The sequence below is a fragment of the Schistocerca piceifrons genome, chromosome 7, assembly GCF_021461385.2.
Source record: "Schistocerca piceifrons isolate TAMUIC-IGC-003096 chromosome 7, iqSchPice1.1, whole genome shotgun sequence".
In the NCBI taxonomy this organism is placed as follows: Eukaryota; Metazoa; Arthropoda; class Insecta; order Orthoptera; family Acrididae; genus Schistocerca; species Schistocerca piceifrons.
In genome coordinates this window covers 511,021,830-511,043,995 of record NC_060144.1, presented here as the reverse complement: position 1 = coordinate 511,043,995, position 22,166 = coordinate 511,021,830, and the positions used below count along the sequence as shown (strand labels likewise).

At 44.7% G+C, this 22,166-nt stretch overlaps 1 protein-coding gene across 1 annotated transcript in view; it reads right to left on the bottom strand.

Moving 5' to 3' along the window:
* LOC124709054 (myrosinase 1-like) overlaps positions 1–22,166 on the bottom strand; it is a 108,306-nt gene that overhangs the window by 43,944 nt on the left and 42,196 nt on the right. Inside the window, exons 4-6 of the mRNA XM_047240702.1 lie at positions 20,948–21,070; positions 14,788–14,971; positions 3,420–3,514 (exon numbers count right to left, since the gene is read on the bottom strand). Of these exons, the coding sequence (XP_047096658.1) occupies positions 3,420–3,514; positions 14,788–14,971; positions 20,948–21,070 (402 nt within the window). The remainder of the gene's footprint in view (positions 1–3,419; positions 3,515–14,787; positions 14,972–20,947; positions 21,071–22,166) is intronic.

The window sequence follows — 22,166 nt, the reverse complement described above, 5'->3', positions numbered from 1 at the left end:
TACAGAAGAATGTTGAAAATTGGGTGCACTGGTAAGGTAAGGAATGAGGAGGTTCCCCACAGAATCGACGAGGAAAGGAATACGTGGAAAACACAAAAAAAAGGAATAGGACTGTAGGACATCTGTGAAGACATCAGGGAATAACTTCCATGGTACTAGAGGGAGCTGTAGAGGTAAAAACTGTAGGGGACGGGAGAGAGGGGAATACATCCAGCAAATAACTGAGGAAGTAGGTTGCGATTGCTACTGTGATACGAAAAGATTGGCACAAGAGAGAAATTCGTGGCGGGAAGTATCAAACCAGTAATAACACTGGTGATTCAACAAAAATTGATTAAACAGCTACTTATTTGATTATTTGGACTCTGGCATTTTGTTTCAGTGAATAAATTCACTTCAGCCTATTTTCATTTGTACAATGTATCCAACCGTACACTAAGATCTAACTGTGATAATATTGATGTGACGCATTCTAAAAAATTGCAATGGTCGTTGGCATTTTTGAAAAGTCAGGCTATGGCATTTTTTGCGCCAGAATAATAGATTTGTACGATTCGCTTGTGTATGTCTGTCAAGAAATTACGAAGTGGAAATACATCAAAAACGGGGATTTTCGTGCTGATGTTTGACTGAGGCGCCGCCCGTAAGTGCACGCCACCCTTGACGGAAGCAGCTGCCCTATAGAGATGGACATTATCGCTTTATTTATTGCATTGTTGTAATCATAGTAACGGTGTATACTTAAAGGTTGTTACTGTTTTTCTGACCCACCACTAAACAGAACTACGAGTAGATGTTAATTCTATGGTCTTATACAAATTCATGGTTGCTTCGACATCGAGTACGTTGCAGTTACTTGAATTTTGTCAAATGCAGAGACTGACTGGAGGAGAGGGGCGAGAGAAATGAGCTTGCAATATTTGGAGACATTCTTCCACGCTATTTTCATGTGTTGTCGTAGCTGGGCAAGGAGTGCTTTGCGTAATGCGTCCCAAACGAAATGCCGTCCCTACATATTCAGTTAGGGACATCTCTGGCGAAAGTGATTATTGTATGCTGGAGCGCGTTTTGGTTCTCTTTTGGTCAACGCCTTACTCGCAAACGGCCATCACTGACGCAAAGCAAGAACCCAGCCTCTGAACACCACTCTGATCCGTTCATCCCACAAGTTGCTTCTTCTGCCACAGGAGGATGGCTGCACGCGGCCGTGACGTGGGAGAAAGCTGACACCCTTGGAATATGATTGCCCCCATCTAATATGTGTTACGGCATTCACGCGGTCAGCAGTGATAGCTCGTGTGACGCACAGTCATCAGTAGTGACCCACAGCTGAAACATACGGTCGAATGCTTTGGGCAGTACTCCAGGACATTCTTCAAAAATGTTCAGATGTGTGTGAAATCTTATGGGAATTAACTGCTAAGGTCATCAGTCCCTTAGCTTACACACTACTTAACTTAAATTATCCTAAGGACAAACACACACACCCATGCCCGAGGGAGGACTCGAACCCTCGCCGCGACCAGCCGTACAGTCCACGACTGCAGCGCCTTAGACCGTTCGGCTAATCCGGACATTCTTCCAGTTTCCTACATGTCAACTTGTTACCTCGCTGAAATACAGTTATTGTTCGAATTGTGATTGTCGACGTCATCTTAAAAATTTTGTTAAGCAAGCACGACGATCTAAACAAGAGACCTCTCGTCCAGGAAGGAAAATTTAGCCGCTACATGCTTAGGGTTTTGCTTCCTACTATTTTCATTGGACAGCGCTTTAAATTACTATCTCTACGGTTGTCAATCAGTCTCCATAAAAATATTGTGTTTCTGTGGAATACATTCAGCGGTTTTCATGTGTATTTTCTTCTAGAATTTTACTGTGCTCTTCACAATGTCCTAGAGAAGGTTAAATGTTATAGTATGACAGATCTTCTGATAATAATTTTCGCCGGCCGCGGAGGCCGAGCGGTTCTAGGCGCTTCAGTCCGGAACCGCACAACTGCTACGGTCGCAGGTTCGAATCCTGCCTCGGGCATGGATGTGTGTGATGTCCTTAGGTTAGTTAGGTTTAAGTAGTTCTAAGTTCTAGGGGACTGATGACCTCATACGTTAAGTCCCATAGTGCTCAGAGCCATTTGAACCATTTGAATAGTTTCCGTCAAAGCAAAGAAGATGCAAGTGTTGCGTTAAGAAACTCATGGAGAGTACGCAACAAAAGATCGTTATCTGAAACTAGAATGTTCACTACAGTTGTACCACAAGGAACCATAATGAGACCACTCTTCTTCTTGTCAGATATAAATGTTCTAGTATCACACATACAAGAAACAGAAATTGTTATGTTTGCTGACCATGCGAGTATAATAATCAAACCTAATGGAGAAACCTTAACATTTGAAAATCTAAGTAATATTTCCTCAAAAATTAATAAGTGGTTCTGTGCAAATGTACTGTCATCGAACTTAGATAAAACACAATACATGGAATTCAGTATAGAACAGGGCTTGACGACTCCATTTCACATAAAGCGTGAAGTAAATAAGTAAGTGAACGAGAACATTCTAAATTGTTAGGTGTTTATATTGATGAGAACCTAAACTGGGATTCATATGTTACACATCTTACCAAATGCCAAAGTCCTGTAACTACTGTGTTATTAATAATATAACAATTTGGCGATGAAGATGTCAAAAACTGACTTACTCTTTCTATTTTCGTTCACTAATGTCTACGCGTTATGTTCTGGAGTAAATCGTAAATCAGCGAAACAAAATATTTGCTGTACAGAAGCGTGTGATAAGGATAAAAAGTGGTATCCATTCTAGGACCTCTTATAGACGGCTGGGCAAACTGTCAACAGTTTAATAATACATTTACTCCTTTACAAAGTTTTGTTGCTGAGAGTTAACAAAACAACAGTAACATTCTTAAATATAATGGTATAAAGAAAAATTACTTACGCTGTCTATCAGTCATCTTCAGTGTGGCACTGGAAGTGAAGATTTAGCCATAAAAATTCTTTGATGGAAAGAATGTAATGGATAATATTAACTTCAAACAAAAACTGAAATCATGTCTGCTTAACAACTCTTCCTGCTTCACAGAAGAATTTCATGTGTGTGTGTGTGTATGTGTGTGTGTGGTTAAGAGACAGCAACTGAACATAATGAAGTCTAAATGACTGTATGTAAAATAAAAAATCCACCACACCCATTAATTCGATCATGTGAATGGTCGGCATGTTGTCTTTCTTTATTGAGAAATTGTGAATTGTAAAACTGATTCGTTCCACATCACAGCAAGTGGTCGTATTTTTTGTCCACAGAATGTGCAATAAAGGAAATTTTTTTTTTAAAGTGTGAATGCGTGCATGACAGGCCGTCGTGGAGCCATTAATGACGCCGCGCGGTCGCTGCTTACCTGGAACTGGAGCTGTCGTTCGGCGGCGTCTGCGTCCTCCGTGCTGTTGGTGAGGGGCTCGTACCAGTCGCAGTCCAGGGTGATCCCCACCCTGCCTGCAACACACCAGCGTCCAACAATGAGTCTCTACCACGCACCCCCGCAAAGTCCCCTAGCACAGACTTTGTTGCACGTGCTACAAATTTGACACTTGAATCCAACAAACGTGTTATTCTTCTTTAGTTTCTCCACGTGTATTTGATGGAAAAATATTCCATGGGCTTAGTGCTGGCTTTTGTTCACCGAAAGGAACGAAACTGTGTCGCTCGATCCTGTTGTCATCAGTTGTGCTTATGAAGTGAGCGCTCGGGTCAGCTTGTATCCTCTCCGCCCCCACACCTCCTGCCAAGAGCGTCGACTGGCACAGCATTCGGCGTTTTGTTCGCGGTTCGATCCACGCGGCACACGTCAGCATGGTGGCGGTAGTAGCCCCGTCGCTCCCAGAGCTCAGTTACCAATGTCTGACCGAGCAATTTGGGGTGACGATCCAAGAGGGTGCTGAGTCACCATGCGGTCTCCTCATCAGCGCCACTGATGATAGTGGCAGGATCGCTTTTTACATTATATTTGTCGTATTCCAAGGATCTCACAGAGATGCTTAAAGGAGACAGAGAACTACATTTAATTTACTTTAAGTAACTACAGCAATGTGACTTTAAACTAGTGTATTGCAAGGCTAATTATAATTAAAAAGGAACGTATAACAACAAATTTAACAGTCTCTGTGAAATACACTCTAAATTGTTTCTATGCACCGAGGAGAGGTAATTGGTATTCCCAATTCTTTGGAAAGGCTTGTGCAAGATATTTTCCAATTCACATTACGAACAATTAATATTAGATGGTTTTGGATTCGCAGAATAATAGCTTTGTTTGACGAATTAAGACAAAAACAGATCCTGTATGACAGTAAAGGATAAAAGTAAGCAACGTAAGGCAGCTTTCTTATTTGTATTAGGTTTCTTTAGTTAAAACTCCCGGGCTGAGAGGCCGTGGTAGATGTATAAAATTTCCATCTAACGTTTCGGCTCCATCTGCGGGAGACATCTTCTGAGGTCGTTCGGCTACTGCCACTGAGGCTCCAGGTACACTCGCATTTATAGAGCGCATAGAGGGCACCACCATTCGTCACGTGATGCCGACGGTATGCCTATCTTTGGAAGGCGTCATCATTCTCGATTAAGAGTAATCGATTGTCATTCTGCAGGCACAACGTCACATCCATATTTTGTCCAACTTTAAGACTTCCTCCTTTCTAATAAAATTATTATGGTGTTTGTGAATCTCTATTGCCTCTCTATAGAGGGGTAATATAGATTCACCGGCCGTGGAAGCCTACATTTGTATGTATTAGGTTTGTTCGCAGGTTTGCAGCGTGTATCCATAAGTTTAATAAACACAACAGAAAAACATAACATTATCCTTCATTATTTACAACAGTCTGCCAACACTGACGTAGCTTTTCGATTCTGTGACTAGAAATTATGTGGTTTTGAGGAGAAGAACTTGTCAAGTCATTTTCCGAGCGCATTTTCAAACGGAAAGGAAGTTCTTTGAAAATTATTTGATAGAGAGTGGAAAAGGTGAAAATCTCAGGGTGCAAGATACTGTGAATAAGGTGGGTGCAAAATGACTTCCCAACCCAACTTCTGTATAGTGTTCCTTTTCTCAGTCTAGCAAAGTGGTGAGTATTATTACTTCATGCAGTTTTCCTGGTTGTTGTTTTCGGATTGCATCTGCAAGACATCTCAGTTGTTGAGAATAAATGTCAGCGGTGTTAGTTACACCTCAGGAAAGTAATTCGTAGTACATCAACCCGTCTCTGTTCCACCAGGTACAAAGCACTATCTTTTATGGATGCGCGAAGGACTTTGTACACGGAGTCGCTGCTTTGATTGGGTTCAACCATTCCTTTCTTTTCTTATGTGAGCATAAAGATACCATTTATCGTCACCAGCAGCGATTCAGGACAGGAATGGTCGGTGTTGTTCTCGAACCAACTGATGACAAGCAAGCACAGATGCAAATGTGACCACCCGTTGGTTTGTGTGATTGCATGCGGTATCCATACACTCGATTTTCGAGCCTTTCCCATTGCATGCAAATGTCTCATGATGGTGGAATGACCACAGTTCATCACATTTGCCAGTTCGAATTCACTGACGTGGATCATTGTGGATTTATGCATTTAAACGATCTTCATCGAACCCTGACGGTCTTCCTGAATGTGGAGAGTCTCTAATGTCAAAACGATTCTTGTTAAAACGAGAAAATCATTTTCTTGCCGTGCTCCGTCCAGTGGCATTATCCCCATACACGGCTCAAATGTTTCTGGCTGCCTTAGCTGCTGTCATCCCTCCATTGAACTCAAACAGAAGAACATGTCAGAAATGTTCCGATTTCTCCACTTCCACTTCATTTTCTAGCGTCCACAGCTCGATTTACTACCTCCAAGTGTCAAAATGAGATTATGTAAAATCAAGTAGCAGCAGTTAACTGCAAAGAAAATACTAACAACCAATAAATCAACCCACAACAACAGGAATACTAACATGCAAAACATAAACGCTACGAACTTGTAACAACATCTGCATTGCAAATAAAGATTTGTTGAACTGCCTTATAAACTGTATAGTATGTTCCTCCCAACTGAATTTGCTATCAATCTGTAACGCCAATAATTTTACACTGTCAACCGCTTATTTCTGCTTGTCATCGTTTGTAAGGTGTTTGCTGCATGGAAACCTACACTCCTGGAAATGGAAAAAAGAACACATTGACACCGGTGTGTCAGACCCACCATACTTGCTCCGGACACTGCGAGAGGGCTGTACAAGCAATGATCACACGCACGGCACAGCGGAACACCAGGAACCCCGGTGTTGGCCGTCGAATGGCGCTAGCTGCGCAGCATTTGTGCACCGCCGCCGTCAGTGTCAGCCAGTTTGCCGTGGCATACGGAGCTCCATCGCAGTCTTTAACACTGGTAGCATGCCGCGACAGCGTGGACGTGAACCGTATGTGCAGTTGACGGACTTTGAGCGAGGGCGTATAGTGGGCATGCGGGAGGCCGGGTGGACGTACCGCCGAATTGCTCAACACGTGGGGCGTGAGGTCTCCACAGTACATCGATATTGTTGCCAGTGGTCGGCGGAAGGTGCACGCGCCCGTCGACCTGGGACCGGACCGCAGCGACGCACGGATGCACGCCAAGACCGTAGGATCCTACGCAGTGCCGTAGGGGACCGCACCGCCACTTCCCAGCAAATTAGGGTCACTGTTGCTCCTGGGGTATCGGCGAGGACCATTCGCAACCGTCTCCATGAAGCTGGGCTACGGTCCCGCACACCGTTAGGCCGTCTTCCGCTCACGCCCCAACATCGTGCAGCCCGCCTCCAGTGGTGTCGCGACAGGCGTGAATGGAGGGACGAATGGAGACGTGCCGTCTTCAGCGATGAGAGTCGCTTCTGCCTTGGTGCCAATGATGGTCGTATGCGTGTTTGGCGCCGTGCAGGTGAGCGCCACAATCAGGACTGCATACGACCGAGGCACACAGGGCCAACACCCGGCATCATGGTGTGGGGAGCGATCTCCTACACTGGCCGTACACCACTGGTGATCGTCGAGGGGACACTGAATAGTGCACGGTACATCCAAACCGTCATCGAACCCATCGTTCTACCATTCCTAGACCGGCAAGGGAACTTGCTGTTCCAACAGGACAATGCACGTCCGCATGTATCCCGTGCCACCCAACGTGCTCTAGAAGGTGTAAGTCAACTACCCTGGCCAGCAAGATCTCCGGATCTGTCCCCCATTGAGCATGTTTGGGACTGGATGAAGCGTCGTCTCACGCGGTCTGCACGTCCAACACGAACGCTGGTCCAACTGAGGCGCCAGGTGGAAATGGCATGGCAAGCCGTTCCACAGGTCTACATCCAGCATCTCTACGATCGTCTCCATGGGAGAATAGCAGCCTGCATTGCTGCGAAAGGTGGATATACACTGTACTAGTGCCGACATTGTGCATGCTCTGTTGCCTGTGTCTATGTGCCTGTGGTTCTGTCAGTGTGATCATGTGATGTATCTGACCCCAGGAATGTGTCAATAAAGTTTCCCCTTCCTGGGACAATGAATTCACGGTGTTCTTATTTCAATTTCCAGGAGTGTATTATGAGTTCTGAACTGCATATGGTGTTCGTTTTTGAAGTTTAGTGACAAAGAATTGGCCTCAAATCCTTTAGTAATGTCCATGAAAATGTCATTGACAGCTATTTCGAAAACTACACTTGATTTGCTATTTATTGCAATATTTTTATCACCGGCAAAGAAAAGCAATTAGGCACCTGTTAATATCACAGACGAAAGGTCATTAACATGCACAATTAAAACGCAGGGCCTTAAGGTGAAAATATTTTGAGATACTAGACTCACTGGTTTCTCATTTAGATAATGACTGATAGCTTAATACAAGAATCTTTCCTGTTGTCATACTTCAATTCCTTCTAATTTTTTCTCCTTAAATAAAGCTTGTTAAGTGAAAAATTTAAATTTGGCACTATTTCGCAAACCACCTTCTCCAGCCCACTGTAGTGGTAACTTCTTCATCAGCAGATGCCAATACTGCAGTCACTTGCAAAATGGCCGACATCGATGATCGTGTTAGACAGCGCTCTGTGATAGAAACGTTGAATGCAGAAGGTACAACGCCCATTCACATCCACGAAAGACTGAAAAATACGTACGGCGATGCAACAGTGGATATCAGCATTGTGAGACGATGGGTTCGTTGCTGTAACGAAGCTGACGGGCAAACACCGTCGGCTGACGAAACGCGGAGCCTCAGGCCGGTGACAGCAGTGACTCCACACAACATCCAGCGACTGGATGACGTCATTTGTGGTGACCGCCGGGTGACTGCAGATGATTTGTGTCGGATTACCTCCATCAGTAAAGGCAGTGGGATATTCAAAGGTTTGTGCAACGTGGGTACTAAGAATGTTAACCGATCAGAATAAAGACACAAGAAAAACAATTGAATCCCAAGCCCCTTAGTGCTTCTGTTTGGAGAGAGAGCAGTTTCTGGGAAACTATGGCCGGAGACGAAACATGGATCATTTTTTTGAACCAGAACAAGGACGCGGTCAGTGGAATGGTATCACAGAAACTCAACGAATAAGAAAAAGTTCAAAACTGTGCGATCGCAAAGTAACGACTACAATATTCTGGGATGGAGAGGATGTGATTATGGTTGATTTTTTGGAGAAAAGTTGCACAACAAATTCTGTAAAATGCGGCAGAAGCACGTCTTCAGGTAGTTCGCCCAACAAAAGCTGTGGTGGATGTTCTTCTTTTGCATGACAATGCAAGAACACACACCAGTCGTCGCACTACTGAAGAAATTATGAAAATTGGATGGGAAAACTTGTCTTACCACCCATACAGCCCTGACCTGGCACTATCAGACTTCTCTCTATTTGGGGTGCTAAAAGAAGCTCGTCGTCGGATTCTCTTTGAAAATGAGGAGGCTATGAACAGATCTGTGTTTCAATGGCCTTGGAAGCAGGACGGTGCGGTTTACCACACTGGTATGCATACCCTTGCTAAAAGATGGACCAAAACTGTAGAAATGGACGAAGATTATACTGAAAAGTCATAACTTAATCGTCGGTGTTGTGGTTTTCAAACTGCGTAGCTTCATTGGAAGTTCTTGACAAATACTCGTAAAAGAAAAAAGGAGACACTAATTTTGTTTTTGTAATCAGATGATCATAAAGACAAAATATTGTGCCCTTGGACAGCAACATTTGGCATTTTACCCATGGACTATTTTGTCAAGAGTCTCCAGATATGTCATCCACACTAAAATAGATCAGATGGATAAATATATTGCTCATCTCACGGTACGGAATTTGCACTTATGTTCACACAAGAGCCATATGAAGAGGAACATCTGGCAGAAAGAGCATCAACAGTGATTAGTCGGCAAAATATCAATCATGCCCAAGAATTACCCAAAATGTTGGTAGATTCTGTTGCGCCAGTACCTTTCAACTCTGCAGGTGCAACCCATGAGCGGGGAAACAGAAAGCTGTCACCGCATCCTGATGCAAGAAGCTAAGAATCTGCAGAGAGGCCACACTGACGTGGCAGAAGCCTCTGCCGTGGCCCTAGGGCGAGGTCACTTAACCACACGTCCATTAGCCCTGTTCGGCATCGTCCATAACATTCGGTTCCGTAGGATAGCCTCAGTATGACGGCATTTTCAGTTCGGTAGCCGAAATTGCTATTCTGTACGCTCCTGAGGCCTGTTACCGATTGGTCCGCCTGCTGAATTTTTGTCCACTGTACCGAGACGTGGTGAGTTGTTGGTAAGGCTGTTCATTCGGTTTGGTGTGTATTGACTGTGAAGACAATTTGTTATTTTAGAAATATTGAATGAGTTTTAGTTTTGGATGTAGTGATTATGCTTTATTGAAGAATCACTGGAATGTGACCATGTGGAAAGTGAGTTCATAAGGGTTATTATGCAAGCATTTCAACCGAGAATCAAGAAGTGGACATGGTGTGCATGGTACTTTTAAGGAGAAGCAATTTCGACAAAGGCAGGGAAGATTTGTTTGAGGAACTACAGCCATGCATGAGAGCCCATCAAAGAGCTACAGCGAATCCTTTAAACATGAAGATGTATTTGTTTAGAAAGTCCTGAAATCACTAAATCAATTGATTAATCCATATCAGTTACCAAATTTTTTATACGAAGCCCAGACATACTGATCGAAACCGATCAATAATAATTTGTTTCAAATATAGCACACATAAACAACAGAGACATGCGAAGCCATTTCAGTGTCATTGGGATGTGAGCGTAACAACCTTCTTATTTTCTTCCACTTTTTCCACTGATATCTTATGCGACCAACGTTATTCGCTGTAAACACACTTTCCGAAAATAATAGTGGGAATAGTGTGTATGGTAGTTGTGTTAGCTGGCCTCTTTGGGTGTGGGACGCCGTGCCAGGTGTCCAGTCGTTGGGTGAGCATGCCTGCAGCTATGGTCACATGTAATGATTACAAAGAATCCGCCTCTATTGCAAATAGAAACCGGATGTTGATCTAGGTTTCGTCGCGAATAGCCACGCCTTCTTCGGAACACACTAAAACTACAAACTGCCTAAAGTAGCATGGTCCAACATTAATACAGAACGCCCAAAAGGGCAAAAGACTCGGATAAAATGTAAAATAAACGGTACGTGTGTACCATGTCAATGGCTGTACTTAGCTCAAACCTCAGAAGCGTGCTTCCTCACCCCAGCCAACGTTCGGTGCGCCGCGGGCTCTCAGGTAAACTGAGGTGGCGCCGGCAGTTAGGCTGTGAGAATGTCAGAAAGGAACACGCATGTGCAAATTGAAAAATCGTCTTCTTCCGTGTGATTGGCATAAAACGTGTTACGAAAGTGATCCGATGACCGGATCAAAGGCGCACGAAGTTGATGCGTGCGTATGTATAATGTCCTAGCTCAAGGACAATTTTATAGATCTATATAACGTGGATAGGCTGAAACTTTATATGTGGGATAGCAAATTCCACGGATGATCAAAACGCATGCACGCAGGACAGACAAAATACCATCAGCTAGAAGCAGGCTAAAAATATGGGTTAGGGTGGGGGGGCGGGTGAATAACCCGTTTTTCGATTACTTGGGGTCGGTGATAGTATTTGATGACTACGCTGGCACAAGCGTGTCAAGTTACTATATTCTATTCTGTTCTATTCTAAGCGCTACTGACCAGAAAAGGGTTAAATTAGTATGGCAGGCTTAAAGTAGTTGCGTGAAAGGACGTACAACGTCGCCTTCATCGGCCTTAATATCTAATGACCGACAGAGGTAATTTTGAATAGTGCTGTCGGATATGTACCAAAATAGTATAAAAATAACCTAAAGCTAAACTAGTTTCTTAAAATCAGGTACTTGAGGTACTGAACCATGAAGCTTAATCAAGTGAGGTCTGTGAACGCGTATAGCGTGGAACAGACAAACTACCTTTGTGTTCTAATAGCTGTTGACGTCAAAGGTCGAATAATGTAACGGGCTTTAATATACATGTGTGAAAGGACGTACAACGCCGCTTTCATAGCCCTTATTATCTACTGACCGATAAGTACAGCTATTGACATGGTACACATGTACCGTTTATTTTACATTTTATGCGAGTCTTTTGCCCTTTTGGGCGTTCTGTATTAATGTTGGACCATGCCTCTTTAGGCAATTTGTAGTTTCAGTGTGTTCCGAAGAAGGCGTGGTTATGCGCGCCGAAACCTTGGTCAACATCCAGTTTCTATTTGCAATCGAGGCGAATTCTTTATAATCATTAAATTATTCACGATTGCTGACGCGCTGCAGTGTTGAATGTTCTCATGGTCACATGTATTTGATTGGCTGGAGCGAGGAGGTACGCCAAAACGGCACGGACCCGCCTCGATACTCCAGGAGCCGTATCGGCTCTCTACCGAATTGCACAGAGGCTCAGTTGCGCTAACTCTAGCGCTCGGTGCACTCAACTTCCGACCCGATCGGCAGAACTACCGAACGGTACAGAAAAATGCTGCAGCCACCGTTGCTGTGGCAGGCCTGGAACAATGCTAACACTTTCAAGCATGGCGCTGTGCTGCTTCGAGGGCGTACAGGGTCAGAAAGGATTGTAAGTAGGCTGTTTAAGTTTTTTTATAGGCTGTTTAGGTTTTTTTATTGGTAATGCCACCTCTGTATGAAAATCACTGGCTGTGCTGTGTGCAGTCTGTGGCTGCTTTGCATTGTTGTAATACTCGCCATTGTAGTGTTAGGCAGCTGGATGTGAACAGCGCGTAGCGTTGCGCAGTTGGAGGTGAGCCGCCAGCAGTGGTGGATGTGGGGAGAGAGATGGCGGAGTTTTGAAATTTGTCATGAACTGCTATATTTATATATGATGATATCAAGGTAAATACATTGTTTGTTCTCTATTAATATCTTTCATTTGCTAAATATCCCTATCAGTAGTTAGTGCCTTCCATAGTTTGAATCTTTTATTTAGCTGGCAGTAGTGGCGCTCGCTGTATTGCAGTGGCTTGAGCAGCGAAGATTTTTGTGAGGTAAGTGATTTGTGAGAGGTATGGTTTAATGTTAGTCAGGGCCATTCTTTTGTAGGGAATTTTGAAAGTCAGATTGCGTTGCGCTAACAAAATATTGTGTGTCAGTTTAAGCACAGTCGTGTAAAAATTGTTCAAAGGGGACGTTTCAGGATGTCTGGCCACAAAACAGTGAGGTCGGGCAACCGTAAATACCAGCCAACTTGGCAAAACAGGATCTGTCATCGTCTGAAGCCAGCTCTGAGAAGTACTGCAAAACAGTCTTCGGCCTGATACGAGCTGTTCCATTTCATTTCAGACAGAAGGAAACCTTCAATTTTTTGTGGTGATTCAGTTTTCTGTCATCTAAAGCAGATGTTAGGTTAATGCGTTTTGTGTTGTTTTTCTCCCAGTATTTCATTCATTTGTCAAAGATAGGGACATAGCTCAGAGATGGAAAGAGTACTTCCGACAGCTGCTAAATTGTGATGAACCCGAACTGCAGTTTGATTTCCAGTACCCAATTACAGCCTATGCAGATGATCCCCCACCTACCCTGGATGAGATAAAAACCAGAATCAGACACGTTAAACAGAATAAGAGTCCAGGTGAAGATGGAATACAGGCTGGAATGATCCTGGCAGGAGGAGAGAAACTTGCAGAAAAAATAGACCGACTGATACGGGCAGTATGGACCAAAGAAGAACTACCAGGAGAATGGAAAACAGCTCTGATTTGTCCAATACATAAGAAGGGCGACAAACTGAAATGTGACAACTATCGAGGAATCGCCCTGCTTAACATCTGCTAAAAGATCCTGTCCAATTGCCTCATACATAGAATTCAGCCATTGGAAGAATCGGTGACTGCGGAGTACCACGGAGGTTTCCGGCCAGGACGGTCAACAGTACATCACATCTTCAGTCTCCGGCAGCTTACTGAGAAACTGGGCAAATATGGTAAAGATTTGCATATTTTATTCGTTGATTTTAAGAAGGCCTATGATTGCATACATCGCAAGAGCCTGCTCAACTGTTTAAGGGAGTTTGGCATAGCAGAGAAACTCATCAATTTGATAAAGACCTGCCTGAACGAAACACATACAATGGTGAAGATGGGAAATCGCGTAACTGAGGAGTTTAAAATTGTAACAGGACTCAGGCAAGGAGATGGGTTGTCGCCTATCCTGTTCAACTTTGCCCTCGAGAAGATCGTACGCGAGACCTTCCAAGAGAACGAAGGGATTGAAATCGAAGGAAAGAGACTGGCATACTTAGCCTATGCAGACGACATCTGTTTACTTTCTAGGTCGGAAGAGGAGCTGCAGCAAATGACCAAAGCACTAAAGGAGGCTGCCAGCAAATTTGGGCTAAACATAAACGAAGCCAAGACAGAGTACCTTGTTATGACGCGTGGTCATTGTCAGACTGCTGATCATTTACAATCACTGCAGGTTGGGGACCAGTCCTACAAGAGAGTGCAAGAATTCAAATACCTAGGGGCACTTTTCACGGAGAACTCGTCATGTGAAGCAGAGATCAATGCCAGAATACAGGCAGGAAACCGATCTTAGCACAGCCTAGCACAACAGCTTCGGTCCAGATATCTCTCCAGACAGTTCATAATTCGACTGTACAAAACCCTGATCCAGCCTGTTGTTCTATATGGCTGTGAGACATGGAGTATCCGGAAACAGGACTTCCATAAGCTCCTTGTTTTTGAGAGAAAAGTGCTTCGGAAGATCTTCGGTCCGGTTCTGGATGCAGACAAAGGGGAATGGAGGATCAGATACAACCAAGAGCTTGAGGAACTATACCAGCAGCCCAACATAGCAGGAACTGTCAACGCCAAACGAATGCAGTGGGCCGGCCATGTGGCCAGTTTGGAGGATCACAGATGGCCTCGGAAGCTCCTGGATTTCACACCTACAGGAAAGAGACCGCCAGGGAGACCCAAGAAGCGTTGGAGGGATGGACTCTATGAAGATTTAAACCAAGTGTCAATAGATGTGAACGGATGGCGGATAGCAGCAATGGACAGAATACAGTGGAGGAGGAAACTTGTAGATGCGTGCGGTCCTCTGGGCCTGATCACATAGTAGTAGTAGCAGTAGTAGTATTTCTTTCGACCACGGCATAACGGCCGGGAGAATTTTAATAATTGTGAAGACAGACTGCTGTGGAGAAGGCCGCCCCACTCTCACTCATCCCTTAGAAGGCTTACCTTGCTGAGCCTCACGGAACTGCTCATCGTAGAGCTTGTAGACACGCGCGTGCGCCAGCATGATGGTCTTGGCCATGAGGTAGTCGGCTATGCCGGACGAATTGGCGCCGGGCGCCAGGCCATTGGCGGTCGAGTAGCCGATGGAGAAGATGTCCGGCTCGTTGAACGTCAGCCACAGCTTCACCTGCCAACACGAACCGAACCTGGGTTATCATTACTGATTCCTGTAACTACAAGAGCGGCTCAATAAGAGCCTGTGTCAAGAATGTGTGTAGCACTTTTCAAATACACTACTGGCCATTAAAATTGCTACACCACGAAGATGACGTGTTACGGGCGCGAAATTTAACCGACAGGAAGAAGATGCTGTGATATACAAATGATTAGCTTTTCAGAGCATTCACACAAGGTTTTCGCCGGTGGCGACACCTACAACGTGCTGACACGAGGAAAGTTTCCAACCGTTTCTCACACACAAACAGCAGTTGACCGGCGTTGCCTGGTGAAACGTTGTTGTGATGCCTCGTGTAAGGAGAAGAAATGCCTACCATGACGTTTTCGACTTTGATAAAGGTCTGATTGTAGACTATCGCCATTCCGGTTTATCGTATCGCGATATTGCTGCTCGCGTTGGTCTAGATCCAATCACTGTTAGCAGAATATACAATCGGTGGGTTCAGGAGGATAATACGGAACGCCGTACTGGATCCCAACGGCCTCTTATCACTAGCAGTCGAGATGGCAGGCATCTTATCCGCATGGCTGTAACGGATCGTGCAGCCACGTCTCGATCCCTGAGTCGATGGGGACGTTTGCAAGACAACAAACACCTGCACGAACAGTTCGGCGACGTTTGCAGCAGCATGGAGTATCAGCTCGGAGACCATGGCTGCGGTTACCCTTGACGCTGCATTACAGACAGGAGCGCCTGCGATGGTGTACTCAACGACGAACCTGGGTGCACGAATGGCAAAACGTCATTTTTTCGGATGAATCCAGCTTCTGTTTACAGCATCATGATAGTCGCATCCGTGTTTGGCGACATCGCGGTGAACGCACATAGGAAGCGTGTATTCGTCATCGCCATACTGGCGTATCACCCGGCGTGATGGTATGGGGTGCCATTGGTTACACGTCTCGGTCACCCCTTGTTCGCATTGACGACACTTTGAACAGTGGACGCTATATTTCAGATTTGTTACGGCCCGTGGCTCTACCCTTCAAACGATCCCTGCGAAACCCTACATTTCGGCAGGATAGTGCACGACCGCATGTTGCAGGCCCTGTACGGGCTTTTCTGGATACAGAAAATGTTCGACTGCTGCCATGGCCAGCACATTCTCCAGATCTTTCACCCACTGAATACGTCTGGTCAGTCGTGGCCGAGCAACTGGCTCGTCACAATACGCCAGTCACTACTCTTGATGAACTGTGGTATCGTGTTGAAGCTGCATGAGCAGCTGTACCGATACACGCCATCCAAGCTCTGTTTGACTCAATGCCCAGGCGTATCACGGCCGTTAAGGCCAGAGGTGGTTGTTCTGGGTACTGATTTCTCAGGATCTATGCACCCAAATTGCGTGAAAATGTAATAACATGTCAGTTCTAGTATAATATATTTGTCCAATGAATACCCGTTTATCATCTGCATTTCTTCTTGGTGTAGCAATTTTAATGGGCAGTAGTGTTCAAGGTGCCCATAGGTGCCCATTTCAAACGTCCCACGTTTCAAAGGTCTAAGAGAGAGAGAGAGAGAGAGAGAGAGAAAAGAAAACGACACTAGGCATGATAATTAAGTTGTACCAGATGTTAGAGCCTCTCATCGAATTTGTATTTCCGCGTCAGCCTTCAACTACTCTCGGCAGAATTCAGCATGATCGCAAGTAAAATGGCGACTCCATAATGGCGCCTGCAAGCAGCAGCGTGGCTTGCAGAGTAATGATTAGACTTTGATAGTTTCGGAGAAATGAACTGGTGGGTCCCTGCATCACACAGTCAGTCCAAAAAGAGGCATCAACACCTGGCTTACTGAATACGAGACGAATTTTAATCTCGGCAATGATCTGAATAATGTTGAGGAAATGTTGGCTTCTCTAGAGGCCTAACGCCTTTCATCATTGTCAAATTCTTTATATCACCCATCTCATCTTGATCTGTTTCGTCTTGTCTTCCTATAGTATTGCATTCAGTTTTATATTTTTCGTATAGCCTTTGAATATATTCGCTCCACTTTTCAGCTTTCCCTTTTCTATTTAGTACTGGCTTGTCACCGAGCTTTTGATATTCATACAGCCGCTTCCCTATTTTAGAAAAGTTGCTTTAATTTTCTTATAGGTGACACTATGTTTCCCGTAGCGTCCATGTCCTAAAATTTGTGTTCTGAGTATTTCTGCTTAGACATTTTACATTATCCGACAAATTAATTTTTTAGACGTCTGTATTCTCTTTCGCCTGCTTCATTTGCTGGATTTCATATTTTTCATTTCTTCAGTTAATTTGAGTATCTCCTGTGCTACGCAAAGACTTCTAATAGGCCTTACTTTCCGTCTATTTGATCCTATGCTGCCTCCACCGTTCCATCTCTCAGAGGTACCCATTGGTCTTCTATTGTATTCCCTTGCTATATTTGGTTTTGTTTTCCTTTTCACTTAATCTGTGCCTAATGCTCCCTCTGGAATTCTGGACAAGCTGCGGCTCTTTTAAATTATCCAGATCCCATCTCCGTAATTTTTTATCTTCCTTCAATTTCTTCAGTTCTAATATGTAGTTCATAACCAAAGTATTATTGCCAGAGTGCGCATTTCCCCCTGTAATCGTTTTGTAGTTTAAAACTGGTTTTGAAATCTTTGCATTATCAGTACGTAATCAATCAGAAACTTTACTGTGGCTCCAGGTCTCTTCCTAGTACACAATCTCCATTCATGATTCTTCGACGAAGTGCTAGCGTGTTACCTAGTTGCGTTTGCAAGCTGTAACCTATTACTCGTAATTAACAATTTAGCATATTCCTTAGAAAGTTGTCAAATATCTATCCAGCTTCTATTACAGATACCAAGCACATCGCTTTCATCGATACCAAAGTTGTTCTGCAATTAGGTTACCTTATTAGTCCATGAAGAGGTTCCCAGTAAATTCACATATCCGTGTTCTATACAGAAGTAGTGGAGGGAGCATCTACACGAAGTGTGGTAAAAATGTAGAGTGATGCAGGCAGTCATGGTATTATTCCCCACTCTTTTGGTTACAAAACCCTGTTTTTCAACGCAATCTCCGTTCAATGCGACGGCCTTACGCCTTCTGTATGCCCGCGTGGTACTGCTCTACTGGTGGACGACGGAGCAACGCCTTGCTGCCTCAATAACCTCCCCATCGTCCATGTACTGCTTCCCACGGAGTGGAAGGTACGAGGCCAGGCTGCAGGATGATTGAGGAAGAACAGTAAAATGAAGTTTTCTGAGCTACTCTCGAGTGCACAGACGGTGTGGGTCCTTGCGTTGTCACGGAGAAGTAGAAGTTTCTTTGCGTTTTTGTGATGACGAACACGATGAAGTCGTTTCTACAGTTTCCTGAGGGTAGCACAATACACTTGAGAGTTGATCGTTGCGCCACGAACATCAAACAGAATAACTCCTTCACGATCCCGGAAGACTGTCGCCATTACCTTAGGTATGAACGTTTCTTCGGCGAAGAGATGGTGTAGCGCCACTCCACAGATTGCCTTTTTGTTTCCCGTTCGAAGTGATGAATCTATTTTTGATCGCCCGTGACGATGTTCAACAAAAAATTGTCACGATCAGCCTCGTAACGCGCAAGCAATTCCGCACGGGTGGTGCTTTGTTGTTCTTTATGGTCTTTTGTTAGACGACGAGGAACCCAGTGGACAGACTCCTTTGAGTACCTTAACCGGTGCCAGAACTACCAACAGAAACGTCCAGTTGAGCAGCGAGGTGTTTGTTTGCCATCCGTCAGTCACTCAAATGAGAGTGTCCGCACGTTCCAGCATTTGAGGAGGCATAGCTCTGTGCCGCCGACCGTCACGCAGGAGATCGGGCGGTTTTGCGTGACCTTGTTGCGATAATGGCAGACACCTCGCCCAACGACTCACCGTGCTTTTGTTCCCTGCCAGGTCTCCGTAGACATTCTGGATCCCCTATGAATATACGCAATGCTCCGATTTTCCGCCAAAAGAAACTCAGTGACAGCTCTCTGCTTGGAAAGCATCTCCGTTAAAGACGCCATTTTGAAGGCTGCTTATAACGCCTATCGGAACTTCATCAAACTATTGGGACCGAAGCAAGAATATTCCACGATCTCCCACAACAAATTCCGCATTTTGTCAATCGACAATGGCCAATAAAAATGTGTGCCTTTATAAAAGAAACTATCAGCCTCGATTGCAGTAATGAAACCAACCTTTACCTAGGTTTCAGCCCAAATAATTCAGCCTTCTTCAGAAGATAAACCTGAATCTATCATCTGTCTAAGAGGATTCAGGTTTATCTTCTGAAGAAGGCTCAATTATTTGGGCTGAAACCTAGGAAAAGGTTGTTTTGATTTCCGCAATCGAGGCTGATAGTTTCTTATATATAAGATTATCACGATTTCTGACTGTGCTGCAATGTTGTAAGTACAAAAATGTGTGGCATTACCTACTGAACGCCCCTCGTAGTTCCTAGCGTGACCTTTCTGCTACTGTAAGTGAGGCTTACGTTTTTTGATATTTCTTGGAGGGGGGACCCAAAAGTAACCGGAATCGTAATGCTGCACATCGTGTTCTTGTAGTAGCAGGTTGCGCCGCCAGAGAGTTGCAGTAGGAGCTCTGCTGAGTCATTCTGCCACGCAGCGTTACCCAACAGTGAGAAGTGTGGTTTCTTTGGCAGTTCTTTAAGTGTGCATACGTGACACGATAAAATGGATAGTTCTTACGAACAACGTGCGACAGTGAAGTTTCGTTCCTTGCTCGGCAAGAACGCAGTAGAAACTGTTGCGATGATTCAGACAGCCTACAAAGACCATGCTCATAGTAAAACGCAAGTGTACGAATGGTTTTGTCGGTTTAAAAAGGGAGAAATGGTGGTTAAAGATCAGCGCCGTTCCGGTCGACCTTCAACTGCTCGAAGCGAAGACAACACCGACAAAATCCGTGATCTCATCAGTGAAGATCGACGCAGGACAATCGACCAACTCGAGAACTTGTCCGGGTTGTCCTGTAGCTCAATTCAGCGCATTTTGACCATCGATTCGAGGATGTGAAGAGTGGCAGCAAAATTCGTGCCGAAGCTTCTTACCAGAGATCAAAGGGAACGTCGCGTTTAAGCCTGTTTCGAAATGAAGGACGTGTTCAAAGATGATTTACACTTTTTCAACAAAATCATTACAGGTGATGAGTCATGGTGCTATGGATACGATCCAGAAAGTAAACAACAGTCATCACAATGGAAGTCACCTGGATCACCTCGACCAAAAAAGCTCGACAAGTGAAATCGAATGTGAAAACGATCTTGATCTGTTTTTTGACGTCAAAGGGATCGTACACTCTGCATCCGTCCCTGAAAACCAGACAGTAAACCAACAATTCTATTTGGAGGTTATGAAACGGCTTCGCAGAAGTTCGCAGCGAAAACGTCCGGCTTTTTGGGATTTTGGCGTGTGGTTCCTGCATCACGACAACGCTCCCGCGCCAGTTTTTGGCCTCAAAGAAGACGACTACCTTGACCCACGCGCCCTATTCGCCGGATTTAGCACCCTCGGACTTCTTCCTATTCCCGAGGATGAAAAGAGACTTGAGAGGGAAGCGTTTTTTGGATGTGGAAGACGTAAAACGCAATGTCATGAAAGTGCTAGCAGGTATCAAAGAGGACGAATTTAAAAGGTGCTTCGAACACTGGAATGAACGTTTGGACAAGTGTATTAATGCTAATGGAGAGTACTTCGATGGAGATTAAGGTTGTATTTGAAAATAATAAGGTATATGCTTTCTAGAAAGACATTCCGGTTATTTTTGGGTCCCTCCTCGTACTGTAACTAATGTACTACAGAGAATTATCAGTGGTAGCCAGTACTTGGTCCGTTCACAAGTGGCGAACTTAAATTCTAGACTAAATGACCGTCACAGTTGTTTTCATTGTTACTTGTTTCGGTAGGAGAGAGAGGCACTCACCCGGTCTCCGAAGTTCTCGAAGGCGATGCGAGCGTACTCGACGAAATAGTCTGCGAGGACGATGTTGGGCCAGCCGCCCAGCTTCTGCAGCTCCTGGGGGAGGTCCCAGTGGTACAGCGTCATCTGCAACCAGGCGAAACACACGTGTAAAAGGAAAGGGAAGTTGTTTGCTAATACAGGACTGTCGAGGGGTGATATGACATTACAGCCTCTAAGACTTGTCTCTAACGTGGTTAGCAGCGTAGACAAGCTACCACAAATGTACCTAGCTGGCCATTAAACCTGCTACGCTATGAAACCAGCGTACAACAAACGCCAGCTTCGCGTGACAAGTACTGCACACTTCGATATGCAAATGATTTGCATTGCTGCACAAACACAGAAAGCAGGCAGTAGTAACGACAGCTAGAGGCTGACAATTATTGAGTTTTAAGAAAAACCGTAAATTAGTTACAAACTACGGCGTGCACATACTTCATTCAACGTGTAAACCTCGCTACAGATATTCGGATTTAGGTTATGACATGTTTGATATGCCTGTCATCATTGGCGCTGATGTGTCGCAGACTAATAGCGAAATTCTGCATGACCCGCTGAAGTGTCGGAACATTGATGCTGTCGATGACCTCCTGAATGGCTGTTTCCAGCTCAGTAATGGTATTTGGTTTATTGCTGTACTCTTTGTCTTTTAATATAGCCGTACAAAACGGAGTCACATGTGTTCAGATCCGGAGAATATGGCGATCAACCGAGGTCATGCCAGTAGCCTCTGGGTTCCCCAAAGTGTCCTCCTGGACATCAAACACTCTCCTGCTTCGTTGGGGTCGAGCACCGTCTTGCATGAACCACATCTTGTCGAAATCAGTGTCACTTTGGATAATGGGGATGAAATCATCTTCCAAAACCTTCACGTACAGCTCGGTAGCCACCGTACCATCAAGGAATATCGCACCGATTATTCCGTGACTGCACATTGCACACCACACAGTCACCCGTTGAGAGTGAAGAGACTTTTCGATTGCGAGATGCGGCTTCTCATTCCCCTAAACGCGCTAATTTTTCTCATTGACGAACCCATCGAAAAGAAAGTGGGCTTCGTTGATCAACTACACCATACGTACATAATAATTCCAATCATCGCCCACGGCCAACGGTACAGTTTCAACGTCCTAACGCAAACAGTTGAGAAGTTATGACGATTTTATTTCATATAGTTCAA